The following is a 15,034-nucleotide window of genomic DNA, read 5'->3' as shown; positions in this document are numbered from 1 at the left end:
CTATACAACAAACCCATATATTATTCACTAAAAAAATAAATAAAGGCAGGTTAGGAAAAGCATGACATGCTTTTTATTTTAAATACACACACACACACACACACACACACACACACAAAAGTTAAAGGATGTACTCTACAACGTTAATAATGAGGTTCGGTGACTGATGGGATTTCAGATATTTTCCTCTTCCTTCCCTTTTTTGTTTACTTTTGCTTCTTTCGTATCCTCCCTCCCTTCTGTCCTTTTGTCAGCCATTCTACATTCTTTCTGATTATATATATTACCCACCATGACTATGTATTATTTGTGTGATAAATACAATAAAATTTTACTTGTTTTTTAATATGACAGCAAGTCTTGGGATAATCACTTGAATCAATACAGAAAAGTACTTATATGTTTTTTCCCTGAAATTTTGAGGTGATATTTCTTTCTTTTTCTTTCTTCTCCTTTTTTTTTTTTTTAACTTTTACTTACTTAAATAATCTCTACACCTAATGGGTGCTCAAATTCACAACACTGAGGTCAAGAGTTGCATGCTTTTGTGAGTCAGTCAGGTGCCCTGAGGTGATATTTCTCACATAACTCAATCCATTGTTAAAACCACCATCCTGCTGGGATGCCTGGGTGGCTCAGTCTGTTGAGTGACTCTTGATTTCAGCTCAGGTCCTAACCTCAGAGTCCTAGGATCAAGCCCCTGTGGAGCCCTGCACTGGGCTCTGTGCTCAGTGGAGAGTCAGCTTCAGGAGTCTCACAAAATACTCAGTATTTTGTCTTTGTAAACCCTCCCCAAGTGATGGTCCAGGTTTTGTAGAGAATAAATGGTGGATCCTTCACAGAAAAACTTTAATTTTTCTTACTATTAGCTCATCTAACAGAAAGTTTGAAATAATACCTATAAGTATTCACTTATGTATATATCTTATACATAAGTGTACAAAAGTTGAGTCCCTCATGACTGCTGTAGGGTCTCAGGTTCCAGGAAATATTTAAGATCCAGAGAATATTTAATCTTTACAAAGAAACAATTTAAACAAAGATCAAGGACATTTCACAAATTTGAATTTCTGATCCTTTGAAATACCCCACACAGTTCAGACTGTATTAATAAGTGTCATACCTGTTTTAAGAGACTTGTCTGACCTTGTGGAGAAGTGTTTGCTCAAAGTGTAGATGAAAAGAAGACTAATTAGGAATGAGTAGCATTTTTGCTTCCTGGTGGCAGCACCTAAAGGCCACTGGTATCTTCTAGGTCATTTTCAGTACAGTTTTGGGCTAAGAATCAAAATGGTTCAAGAGCTTAAGAGTTGAAGAATAAATAATGGTTGAAGCATGTGGGTCACCAATTCTTTTTAATCCTAGGAGAGAATTCGGCTCTCAATTCACCTGAATAACTAAAAACAATAGGGGTCGAAGAGCTTTCAAGGTTATTTTTCTTTCAGTTCCATAAAGTCTACATCAGAAGTAACTAAGTCTTTCTAACCTGAAAACTGTCCTTCCTTTGGGTAAAGAGGTAGCCATAAGAAATACATGGAAACTAGGAGATAAAACTTTAAAAGGAGATAATTATTACACAGCCATTAAGTAATAGATTCAGGTTTTTAAAATCATTACAAAAAGTTATCTATTGCTATTTTTCAGGGATAATGACGAAGAGAAGATGTAACATAATGACTTTAAACTAGCTAAAAAGATACTCAAGTAATGTCTAGAGGATAGTGAAAAAGTCCAGGAAGAACAAAACCATGAATGTGAACAAGTTAGATTTTTTATATGGGTCCCAGGAAATACTTTATGGAAATGCAGTTTCCAAAACAGTATATAAAACAGTTTATAGGCCGACAGCCAAATGTAAATGATGTAAATAGTTAATGGACTAACTACTAAGTTTTCATTCTTTGTTTTCCCAAGATATTATGTAGAATTAAAGTCAGGATATTAAGTATAAAATAATGTAAGCACCTTTCCACCTGGCCCTGAAGATGGGGAAACCCAAGAACACTTTCTATTCAGAAATGCAACCTGCTCTGGCTTTATCATCCATTCTAGTTGTAGGCAGAAGAATAATACAAATGGAAAAACATATGATCCCCAAAGGAACAATAGAACATGCTGGCTTTGTAGAGACAGAGGCACTATGGTCATAATAATAAATGCCTTTCACATTTAAAGAAAATTGACCAGTGGTTTTGCCTATCTGTTGAATAAACGCATCTAAGAATCACAAAATATTTTTTCAAAATATTTTATGCTCAATAGCAAAACTTAATCTATGGTAAATATTAAATTAAATTTTTGTGAGGACACTTTCTAATAATAATTTAAAAAGAAAATCTGTATTACATAATTCCCCCTCCCCCCAATCTTCCCTTCACCTTGTCCCAGGTATACTATATTTTGATAGGACCTAATGGTTAATGATTCTCAAAGAAATGTTTATACTGAAAAACAAATGTAAGAGAAACTTTTACAACAGACTCAGCAAATGTGACATCAATAAAATCTTCGAAACATCTTTAAAGTTTTATTTAATTATCTATAAAACACTTCTTTTACAAATAGTAAATTTCTCATACCTGGGATATTATATAGAAAGTCCCATAATTGTTCTTCTTCCATGTAGTTCACAAAAACATTTCCAAATGTTTGTGGAGAAAAATTGCAATGGTACAGTACTTTAAAGATGGTTTCTATCAAGCTGGATTCTTGATTCAGACTATTGTCTGTATCAGAAGCTTGTTCTTGAAAGGTACGTTCTTGGAAAAAAAAACAAAACTGATTTAGTAAGATAGGTATCAGTGAATGTGAGTAAATTCTTATCACTTGGGGCACCTGAGTGACTCAGTCAGATAAGTGTCCGACTCCTGATCTTGGCTCAGGTCATGATCTCTGGGTAGTGAGACTGGGCCTCTCATCAGGCTCTGCACTGGGTGTGGAGCCTGCTTAAGATTGTCTCTCCCTGAGGCACCTGGGTGGCTCAGTGGGTTAAAGCCTCTGCCTTCAGCTTGGGTCGTGATCCCAGGGTCCCAAGCCCCACATCGGGCTCTCTGCTTGGCAGGGAGCCTGCTTCCCTGCCCCCTCTCTCTCTGCCTGCCTCTCTATTTGTCATCTCTGTCTGTCAAATAAATAAATTAAAAAAAAAAAAAAAAGATTCTCTCTCCCTCTCCCTGTCTCTCTCTCAAAAATAAATAAATAAATTCTTATCACTTACCCAAGCATAATGCAGTAAAGCTGTATTTGATTAATACTTATAAGAGAAATGTCACATTCTTTCAGAGTAGTGTCCTACCCAACCCAATATTGTTGCTGAGACACTTATGCTATCTGTAGGGGGAAAATTTTGAGAAGGGCCACAGTGACATCATTTCAAAAGGCAAAGTTAGTTTACCTTTAGGTCAAAATTCTCTTTCTCTTAAAGAAAATTTTGTATTCCTTTTGTCATTAAAAATTAATATACATTCATTCTAGAAATTAGAAAACAAACAAACAAAAAAAACACAGACAACTAAGAAAATTAAAATTGTGCCAAAACCCATCAACAAGTGATAGCCTATATGTGATGCAGTGTTTCATTTGTATTAAATACAGATATACATAAATGAATATATGTATGTAAAACTTGATCACCAAATAGAATTATTCTATACATATTCTTTTGTTTTCCAAAACCTATGTAAATCCAGTTCAATCTTTGTATCTCTCTTTTGGATTTGTGTTCTGAACATTATTGTACCCTTTATTCAGAACATACATTTCATGAAAATTCAGTTACAATCTTCCCAGAATTATGCTATAGATTTACAAATAAATAAAATAGGTTTATAAATGTTTACAAACAAATTTACAAATAAATCTACAATAAATTTATAAATGTTTCTCAAACCCATAGATCCTATCATGGCAATTTACCAATTGGTTCCTCAGTAAAACTATTTAAGGAATTCCCACAAAGACAGAGCCACCTTAATTGCCCTTTTCAGCCCTCATCTGGCTCCATTATGACTTCCTCAAAGACAAGTAATCATAAGTCCCTACATGATTGTATTTATAGGTTGGACTGGAAAGGTGAAATAATAATTTCTATTTTGTTTGGACTATTAGCATGATATGCCAATATCATAATATGTAAAAATATTTATTGGATTAAAGATAACATATAACACTGTATGTTAACTACACTGGAATTAAAGTAGAGCAAATAAATAAACATATCTTGTGTCTTATATTTTAAATATCTTGAATAAATAGAATCTAGATCATTTTGGAATGAGTACAGTTCTTCTCCATGCTCATTTGAAAGCTTATGACTTCTATGTTTCCTGTGGATAATTTTACCTCTTGATTTGATTTTCAGGATCTAGAGAACCCTCCTCTGGATTTTTGCTAGGACTATTGGTGAAGTGGCATTCCATCTCCACGGAGTCGCTAAGGTGGTAGAAAGCAGACTGGAAGTTACTGATGGGGATTCTGGGGAGGACCTGACTGAGAATGAATCCAACACAGTAAGAAGTAGAACCAAGAGATATACTATCCCTGATGATATGATATGACCCTGAAAACCTGGTATGTATTTGTGTTAACTGAGCTGATACATTCCCCTGAATTGTTAAACCAGGCTAATTTGTGTTTCTAGCGCTGGCAGTCTAAAGCATAAAAGGTTAAATGACAAAGAGTCCTCATCTAGGCATTCATATTTCCATCTTTTTTATTTAAAAAGTTTCGGCAGTTCTCTGTCATTCCCTCCCTCAAATTCCTCTGACATACAACTGTCAGTTATCCTTTCTGTCATTCCCCCACGTGTAAACCTTCCCCTGAAATTCCTTAGTCTGACAACGAAGAGTTGGCACAATATTTTTCCCCAATTATATTCCAATCCCCAAATATCTGTTCCACACAGATTGGTTTACTTGCTCTTCCTCTTAAATGTTCCCTCCCATCTCCTTTTGTTCATTTATGCTATTTCACTAGTCTAGAATGTTCTCCTCCAACAAAATCCCCACGGTTTAATTAATCAGTTAATGAGTCAGCGGTCATATTATCCTAGATGCTGAGGCCTATGCCTTCCAGGGAGTTACTGACCGTGTAGATGTATATGTTTGTGAGGGGAGGGAAGGGGAGGGGGGACTGCAAGGTAAGGAGAAGTAGGGTGACCATACACTCTGGTTTTCTCTGGGTACTCCTGGTTTATGTCTGTTGTTCCGGCATAATTACTGCTAGCAACTTCTGAGTGTCTGAGTTTAGATGACAACTTATTCAATCACCTTAAGTCTAAATGGTTTGAGAATAAGGCACTGTGAAAACATAGAAGACGATGCTTTAAATTTTTTCAGGGAACACAGAGGAGAGCCTGTATCGGTTCAGTCTTTAAGGAGGAGTAGAAGTTTATCAGTGTGACAGGTCTGAGGAGCGGGTACTTTCCAGCAACGCAGAAGGGTTAGTGGGATGACGAGCAGGCAGGTAGCTGCTGGCAGGGTGACACAGCTGAAGTGTGCCAGGTGTGCAGGAGGTGGGAGACAAAGCTAGTCAATCAACACAGCATGAATAATCTATAGGCTCCATGAACCGTGCAGAGAGGATACAGTTGGAGAAAGGGGGTGGGATATGAGCAATAATTATAATAAAAAATAATTATTATTGTTATTATCATATAAACGTGTCAAGATGCTTCAATGAAATATGATTATTTTTTAATTTTTCTCTGTTTTCCTTTGCCCTGAAATAAAGTAGTCTGTTTCTGTTTCCTTGCCACAGAGGGTTTTGCTATCGATAAAGCACAAATAGACATTGAAGTCAGTTGCCTTCCTAGATTTAAAAAAAGAAAGAAAGAAAAAGGAAGGAAAGAAAACTAAACCTTTCAAATCGTTATTTGAACTACATGAAATAGCCATTTTTTGGCAGGCCAAAAAGGTAAAATATTGGCATCACTGTATGATACCAAAGTAGAATAGTGTGTGTCTTCTGAAAGAGGAGATGCTCTGGGACTGGAAAGCAAAGCCCCTGGGTCGGCAAGTAGTAGCGGCGAGGGAGGCTGCTCAGTGTGGGCCCTGAGGGAAGCCAGCACCCCAACACAGCCTCTTGGCCTCCTTGGAGATTCCAAGCCCCACCTGACAGCTGTACCTGAACAAGGTGCCTGGGTAACTGATGACCAATAAAGCCTCACAGGGACCTCAGCTCCACCCTGGGACTGGGGTAGGAGCCCTAAGAAGGGCATTAAGTGTTCCGCCAGCCTGGAAGGATGGGGCCCAGAATTTTCATAACACTGATTTGCAGATGATAGGGGATTTTGATAGGTCTTTTATATCTGAATTTAGAAAAAGAGGTTTATACCAGCTCTGAAAGCAAAGCTACTATTCACAAAGTACTTACTGTATGCCAAACATCACATGAACTGCTTTACAGACCTCGTGTCGTCTTCATGGTACGCCACGGAAAGAGTGCCGATGATCCCAGTTTTACAGGATCGTCAGATCAACACAGCGAAGTTGAGACAAATGAAGTGACTTGCCCCAAGATCACAAAGGGAGTAAGGATTTGCCTGTGCTGTTTACATTAAACTAGAATCTCTAACATCTCAAAGTCTGCTTTGCCTTTTTTTCTTTTTTTTTTTTTTTTTTTGACAGGAACCTCTGAATGAGGAGTACTCGATCCGAACCAGACATTGGGCCTGTGGTAATTTGCTGTCTTCATGCAACATCCTCAACTTCTGAGAACATTCTACAATTCCACATACACTATCTTAGTCCATGTCATTACTATTAGACTTTCTCTGAATGTGCAACTTGTCTAGAGCCATCTTCCCAGGACCTGGAGCTAAAGTTTTCATCCCAACAAAGGAAACAAAAAAAGCAGAGGGAAGAAAGAGAAAGAGATCTGTTGAGTATTTTTTGTTGGGTTTTGGTCCATCTCAAAATTGGATTTTTTGAGATGACATTTACCTCCTTATCACAATATTCAAAGGTTTTTTTCCCCCCAACTTTCATCCTCCTTGTAATCTACTGTATCTTTTCTAGTTACCTTCTCCTTGGAAACCCTCTTCTTTCTTGACTTCTTCATGGCTATGCTCTCTTGGTCTCATGGTGCCTCATCTTTTCTATAGCTCTTTCTCTTTGATCATCTTGAACCAGGTTGGCAAGCTTTTTCTATAAAGGGCCAGATGGTAAATATCTGAGGTTTTGCAAGCCATTTGGTCTCTGTCTCAGCTGCTCAACTCTGCTGTCATAACATACAACCAGTCATAGACACTATGTGAACGCAGGGTCAAGGCTGTAAATAAAACTATTTACAGAAACAGTAGTGAGGGAGAAGTGGCATCAGCCTGTGGAGGCTCCCCCAGAACCTTGGCCTTAGCCTTCATTGAACCTTCCTGCTTCACACCTAGCTCAGTGATTCTGTTATCTTTTGATTTCGAACACCACTTTTGTAAAGAAGTTTGTAAATTCATCACCTCTAGATCTAAGCTGTCCCTTTCATGCTCCTTGCGGTAGTCTCTATTTCTAACTAACACCCCACCATTGTCTTTTCATCTCCAGGTTCCTTGCCTTAGCAATTTGTACTCCTTCTCTGAATTGTTAGATATTATAAATTAAATATGTCTCTCCCCTTAACTCCATTTCTGTAACGAATCAAATGTTGATATTTTAGTGAATCAAATGTTGATTTTTTACACTTTTTATTTATTTATTTAAGTAATCTCTACACCCGACATGGGCCTCAAACTCACAACCCTGAGATCAAGAGTTGTATGCTCTTCCAACTGAGTTGGCCACGTGGTACCTCTCAAATGAAGATTTTTTTTTTTTTTTTCCAACTGTATGCCTTCCCTTTTCCCAACACTATTAATTACAGTTTAGGGTTTTTTTGTTCGTTTGTTTTTGTTTTTACCTTTTAGTTTAACCAAAACAATCCCCAGAATATGAATTAAATCTAACTCCACTGGCTACCTTTTAAAGTCCTCCATAGGGGCGCCTGGGTGGCTCAGTTGGTTAAAGTCCTCCATAAACCATGCCTCACAAATCCAGACTTACCATTTCCTATTACCTCCAATATTCCAACGCAATTTCTAAGTCGAACTTTACCCACTGTCTAAGAAGGTCTGAATGAAGAGTGAGCCTCAGCGGATTTTAGATGTTTCTAAGGTCGGTGCCCTGGAAACCAGGTGAAGACTAGTACCTTTGTGAGGCACTCATGCACAAACCTTGGTTTTCCTTAGATTGTGAATTTCTCATACTACAGGAATTTTCCTCTGTGTTCTCTTTTATTCTCCTATCTCCCATTCCTTTCAAGATGACTCAGCTAGAGTTCTATGATTTTTGCCTTCTTTTTAAGGTAGTCCCTTCCCTTGTCCTCCACATGTAGGTCTAGCCCTTTCCTCTTCCTTTCCCTCTGCCTTCTGGACCAGACTCTTGCTTATTTGATGTAAAATCCTCCAGGTGTGTTTTTATAGAACCTTCAGTCATGAAAGACATAAATATCAATGAGTTGTAGATCCGCATAAAGTATCCATTATTAGGACAAATGTGAGCCATTTAGCCTCATCTCCCTCAATCAATAATTTTACCCAAGAGGTATTTTCCCATCAGATCTACAACTAACCAAGGCCTGTACTCCCTTATTGTTTTCCCCTTTAATATGAGTCACACTCCTGTCTTTCTCCACACCTCAAGGTAAGAAAGGAGTGTGGACTCTTCTCAGTGGTGAGCTTGGGGCCCACCGGACTTCCAGGACTTGCACTCCCTGGTCTGTTCTCCCCTCTGTTAGTCTATTAGGGCCGGTTCTGCTATTGCAAGGGAATCCCAGGGCTTTCAGCTCTGTTGGTGGTAAGAGGGCAGCTAGAGCAGTTGGAGAGACAGAAGGATCAACTTAACTCTGGAGATCTGTGTAGGCAAGCCATATTTAAAGCCATATTTTCTGACCCAGGTTTTACCAATAATAAAGCTGCTATTTTGAATTCCATCTGCCTCTCCTTGATCTATCAAATGTCTTATACATTCTATAAACAAATATAAGATTTGAAAACAGATTGCCTTTTCAGTAACACTGAAGGGCCCTTTTCACAGTAGATATGATGGAGAACTGAACTCATTAGGGCTTCAAGGGAAGGGTGGTATCAGGAGAGCAGCTCCACCACAAACCCACCAGGAGACTATGTTTATTGCTACCAGAGATTTACACATACGTGGTATACTAGCACTTTGCTTTCCAAGACGGCTTAATTTTTACTTTCTACAAAATTGCTGTTAATGACAAGCTCCTGCTGAGTCACTAAAATGGATTTGGCAGCGATGCTGTTGACAAGAGTGCCGTGAGCTGAGGGATGCTGAAGTAACCAGGCTCTAACGAGCATCCCTAACCAAAGGGAGGAGGCTCAAAGACTCACTTTAGACACAGGTATTAGACACAAAGTACAGGAAGAGAAAATGGAGCATATAAAACCAGGACTCCAAACCTAAAACACCAGGCCGGTAAATTAATACCCGAGATGCACTCCACAGGGGGTGGATTATCACATGAAAATTGCATTAAAGAAGCAGTAAATTTGAATGTCACAGCCTAGTTCACTAGGAAAATTAACAAAAACGAAAACTGAAACCTGACCTGAATATTAGCTTGAAGTCTGTTGCATCCAAGGTAACAACAGATATAAAGACCTGCCATTTATTTACAAGTTTTTGATTAAACACGGCTTGATTATTACTTTTCCCCCCTTCAAACTGTTCTTCCTTTGGCAAAATTCAAAATCTTAAAGAAAAAAAAGTCTTGTGAAATAGGTCTTAAACTACAAAGACCAGAAAAAAAAAATTATTATTTTTCAGAGATCTTCTTTCCCAAGTTTTTCCTGGGACTTATCTTCCTGCTTTATGTTCTAAAATGCTTTATGCAATTTAAAGCTTTTCTGACTTATTCTGTGCTATTTTCCTCAGTAGCCAAAGAAACTAAACATCAGATTTCTACCTCTTTTGATTATCCACAGTCCCAAATTCAGGGCTACGATTGCGGAGAGTTGGGGGAAACGTCTTCATGGAATACCCACCATGGCATTGGCCCTGCTCTCAGTGTTTTGCATACATTCACCCATTTATTTAAATCCTCGCAAAAACTCTACTAATTGGATATTATCTCCATTTTTTTTAAACAGGTGAAGAAACTAAATCTTAAAGAGGCTGACACGTAATGAATAAAATAGGAAAGTACTCTCTAAGTCATCAAAAGAATAGCTACATTCGCTAGAGATTTCAAATTAGACGATGGACTCCAACTCCTTGAAAACTGATAATCTTTACATGAGAAGCACAGGCAGTTCTGTGTGTTTTATTTATGTATTATTTTTTTATTTATCAGATAGAGAGAGAGAGCGAGCACAAGCAGGGGGAGAGGCAGGCAGAGGGAGAAGCAGGCTCCCCGCTGAGCAAGGAGCCCAATGTGAGACTCTATCCCAGGACACTGACATCATGACCTAAGTCAGTCAGACGTTTAACCGACTGAGCCATCCGGGCGTCCCCCACATAATTTTTAAACACACAGAGTTGGGACACCTAGTGGCTCAGTTGGTTAAACTTCTGCCTTCAACTCAGGTCATGATACCAGGGTCCTGGGATGGAGTCCCACATCAGGCTCCTTGCTCAGCGGGGAGCCTGCTTCTCCCTCTGCCTTTCCCCCCACCCCCCCGGCGCTTGTGCTCTATCTCTGACAAATAAATAAATTTAAAAAATTATTTTGCAATATCTACAAATTTGTAACTATAGATAGGCAAACCTCTGCAAAAGAGTTTTATCTTTATCTATCTGTATCTTCTAGAGTTCTTCTCTATGCTTTTCACAAGGTAAGACTTTCTCCAAAGCGCATTTCATGGGATGTTAATGGTTAGCAGTGCGTATGTTCTGGAAGTGCTAGCTTCAATATTAAACACTTTGGTTTTCTGCAGGATTTCTCAGAGCCTTTAATTATTCATGAGCCCTGTGCCTCGGCAAGAAGGGATTTTAGTATATAGTGTTTTTTTAAGCATTTTTTTTTTTTTACCATAAAACCCTTTTTAGTATTACATCTAGCAGGACTACTATTCTATAAAACTGAATCTAGAAATCCTGGCACTAATGTTTACAAATACACTCTTAAATTAACTTCAAGCCCTTTAGGTTTGCAAATGAAAGTGAGCAGTACCAATGGAAAAAGGAAGCAAGGTAGAAGTACAAAGGGTTACGCTGCATAAGGAGATTGCCAATTTGAAAAGAAACCCTGTCACCAAAGTTGAATTTAATTTTAACTCAACTGAATCATGGGAGCAGAGAACGATTCTTACCAGTTGGACACTGGCAAGGATAACAAAGCACAGCCAAAACAGGTCTTCAAAAACTGATTCTTAACCCACAGATACATACCAAGTTCTAACTATCTGATTAAGAAACAAAATGAAATTATATGGCTGGCAGATACCTTACAGAGAAGTCAGTAAATATTTGGTTAACAAATGAGTAAACATTTGTTGAGTGAATGAATAAAAAGTCCTCTAGTATCTGTGACAATTGTGACCTCCCTCTTTTTGAATACTTTCAGTGGTAGGATTTCCACTGCCAACCAGGCAGCCCGTCCCTCTGCTGGGCAGCTCAAGTTACCAAGCTGGCATTTTTAAGAAACATATAGAACACTGTTATCAGAAAGGACTAGAGAAATCGACTCTATCTCTTTAGTAGATAAAGAAAAGAAGCAGAGAGTTGTAAACAATTTCCTCAAGTACAATTAGGGATGAGAATTCAGGTTTTCTGATTGACAGAGTGACAGCCAAAATCCATCTCCTTTTAACTTATTCCCAAGTATTTCTACTTGCTGACTTGGACAGCCTACTTTTTTTTTTCTTCTCGCATGAATATTTAAAACATGTGAGGCTAGCTCTCCTGCCTCCTCTAGGCTTTTCTTCTCCAAGTTATAAACACCCGGTTTATTTAAGTAAGGTATGGTCTCGTTAACATCTTATCACTCTTCACTCTTTTTTTTTTTTTTTTAATCACTTTTCACTCTTAAATGGGCAATCGCCCTTCAAGCAAGTTGCACCAAGAAAAGACCATGATACTTTGGGCAGGATCTGATGACCTCTGAGCATAGGTGGACTAATTGGTCCAATTCTTTAGGTGGCAGTCCTAGGTAGTAAGGGATAAGTTTTGAGCTCCCTGATACACAAGGTCCCTAGATGTCCATATATTGTCAAACCCAGTCAAAGCTATTTCGAAGGGCAGTTCCTTCTGTAGGCGATACCAAGCCTATCTACCCAGTGGAAATGTCTACCCAGACCTTGGGAAAGAAGTTAAAAGTGCCATGCTAATGCTATATGCAGGTCTCCTCTCCAAATAACTACAGTGCAGAGAGGTGATGAAGCCACCGTGGGAGCTTGGGTGGCACACAATATTCTAGAACAAGGGTTGGCAAGCTCAGGGAACAAATCCAGACCGATGCCTGTTTTTGCACCGCTCACAAGCTAAGAATGGTTTTCACATTTTTAAATGGTTGAAAAAATCAGAAGTAGGATATCCTTTGTGACACACAAAATTATGTGCAATTCAAATTTCAGCGTGCGTAAATAAACCTTCATTGGAATACAGCTGATGGGAATCAGACATGCTATCTCAAATATGGTACTCAACATACTGACTATTTGAGGTTGAGGGAGTGTGAGAAAACAGCAGAAGCAGAAAGGTCACTCTGACTTTCCCCCTGCTCTTTGCTCCTGAAACAGCTCATAAAATCTACATGTGACAGGTGCCCTCTCTATGAGGATAGGAGCATCCTTATCTCCCAAGTCCAAGGACACTATGAAGGATCCTAACAAGTAGGCCTTACTAAGCTTCCCCCAACTTATTACATTTACTTTATGCTCTTGGACCTATCATGTTTCTCCATGACTGTCTGCTCTTCCTTAAACAAACCTGACATAAAAATACTCCAGTTAAATTGTTTCTTTGGGTCTTCATGTCCTTATGAAGGCTCCTGTGTCATGTAAAAGTTGAATTAAATAAATTTCTATGCTTTTTCTCCTGTTAATGTGTGTTTGTCAGTTAAATTTTTAAACACAATCAGGAACCCTAAGACGGCTGACGAAAACTAGTTCCTCCCCTACAAAGCCAAGCTCCTTCGCTTACGGTGGCCTGTAACCTTTTGTATGCCCCAGTGGTAGAGTTTGGTAGTTGTGACAGAGATACCACAGTCTACAAAGCCTAAAATATTTACTATCTGGCCCTTGATAAAAAGGTTTGCTGGCTCCTATTCCAGAATATTGGAAGAAACTGTACATATATTCCAAATATCTAATACTGAAAAACATCCTCTAACTACTCCCAAAAAACCTGTAAGTAGAGTCTGTGTCCACTCCTCAGGGCAGCCTCTGCCTATCACCCAATCTGTCAATCTTTCCTCAGTCACTGTTTTAGAAAAGCACTCCATGGTACTTATTAGCAGCTGAACTTAACCTAATTTTTCTATTTCTTTACTTTATAAGGTCTGCCCTCTCCGATTTTCCCCCAGCAATTAATTCCCCCAAATACAAACGCAATGTGGCATGTAACACTTACCATTGTATTCTCCAGATAACAGTGCCTTGTACCTAGTTGAGGTCCATTAAATATTAGTCAAATGGAAAACATACTTATAAAACCAAGTAACCAAACATTTTCAGAAATTAATTCAGAAGAATATTGCTTCTTATTTCTAAGAATGAATACCTTCACAAAGTCTGAGTTTTTTATTTTAGAATTCATTTAAAAACAATAGATATACTGTCACAAAATAATGGCCCTTCTTTCTTCTAACAAGGACCTCTTAAACATCAAGTGGGCAATTTATTCAATTTCTCTGTATCAACGTTTCATCATTTATAAAATGGTCCTAATAATCCAAGGGTCATAAAGGAAATAATACTTTAAATCGCTTTGAGTTGTAGGGGAAAAAGATGCTACATAAATTCATGATAATAGTATCACTTGTAATATAATGCCCAATCATTTTGCACGCTAACACTAGAAGCACATTAACTACTAAAGAAGACACATGTTCCTGTAGTTAAATTAGACATTTTCTAGGTGCCATCAAGAGATAGAATATAAAATATTTCAGCCACTGTCAAGCCAGATTAAATTTGATTCTACGTAGGAGAAGCATTACAGCAAAATTCATGCTACCAGTCTCCCAAGCTGCATGTTAAGGTTCTCAAAGAGTGTTGTAATATTTAGAACCTGGGAATATTTATTTGGCCCAGTTCTCATCTTCATACACTAGCATCTTGACAGCTGCTCGGGCAATACCTTCTCAGACACACTGGTGTCAAAGGAGAAGCCCCACTTCCTAGAAGGTGTTTAAATGTACACTTAGACAGAGGGCAGAGTTACTGACAAGCGGAGGGAGAGACCATTGAATTGGGCCACAGGAGGAGTGATGGGAGAAGAGAAATACATCAGGTATATTCTTCCAGGCATCCAGTATAAGAGAAGGAAAGAACCGAATACAAATTAAGTACTTACTAAGTGCCAAACAATGGCACTTTATAAATATTTACTGTCCTAAGCCTCAAAATGAACGTATAAGGTCAATATTAGCACTCCATTTAAAAATGAATGAAACATTGCATCTCCACTTCTTCATATCAGGGGCTTGGGGGGTAGGAAAAGAAAAAATGAAAGAAGGCGGGATTGGGAGGGAGACAAACCATAAAAGACTCAATCTCAAAAAACAGACTGAGAGTTGATGGGGGGAGGGGGGTTGGGAGGGGGGGTGGGGTTATGGACACTGGGGAGGGTATGTGCTATGGTGAGTGCTGTGAAATGTGTAAACCTGGCAATTCACAGACCTGTACCCCTGGGGCTAATAATACATTATATGTTTATTTAAAAAAATAAAAAATAAATTTAAAAAAAGAATGAAATAGAACTGTTTCATGGAAATTTAACTGGCTTCCATTTGTTCATTCAATTGATGCATTTGAAGCATGTTCTACATGCTTAGTAACAGTTTGAAGTGTGGGGGACTAGACCAAGCCCCGGTATACAATGGT

At 38.4% G+C, this 15,034-nt stretch overlaps 1 protein-coding gene across 1 annotated transcript in view; it reads right to left on the bottom strand.

The window, feature by feature from the left end:
- Positions 1-15,034, bottom strand: part of KIAA0825 (KIAA0825 ortholog) — a 362,939-nt gene that overhangs the window by 212,091 nt on the left and 135,814 nt on the right. The window contains exon 14 of the mRNA XM_032846384.1: positions 2,580-2,759. Coding sequence (XP_032702275.1) covers positions 2,580-2,759 — 180 coding nt within the window. The remainder of the gene's footprint in view (positions 1-2,579; positions 2,760-15,034) is intronic.

The sequence above is a fragment of the Lontra canadensis genome, unplaced genomic scaffold, assembly GCF_010015895.1.
Source record: "Lontra canadensis isolate GAN:19392208 unplaced genomic scaffold, GSC_riverotter_1.0 scaffold4, whole genome shotgun sequence".
Classification (NCBI taxonomy): domain Eukaryota; kingdom Metazoa; phylum Chordata; class Mammalia; order Carnivora; family Mustelidae; genus Lontra; species Lontra canadensis.
This window is presented reverse-complemented; position numbering and strand designations above follow the sequence as displayed.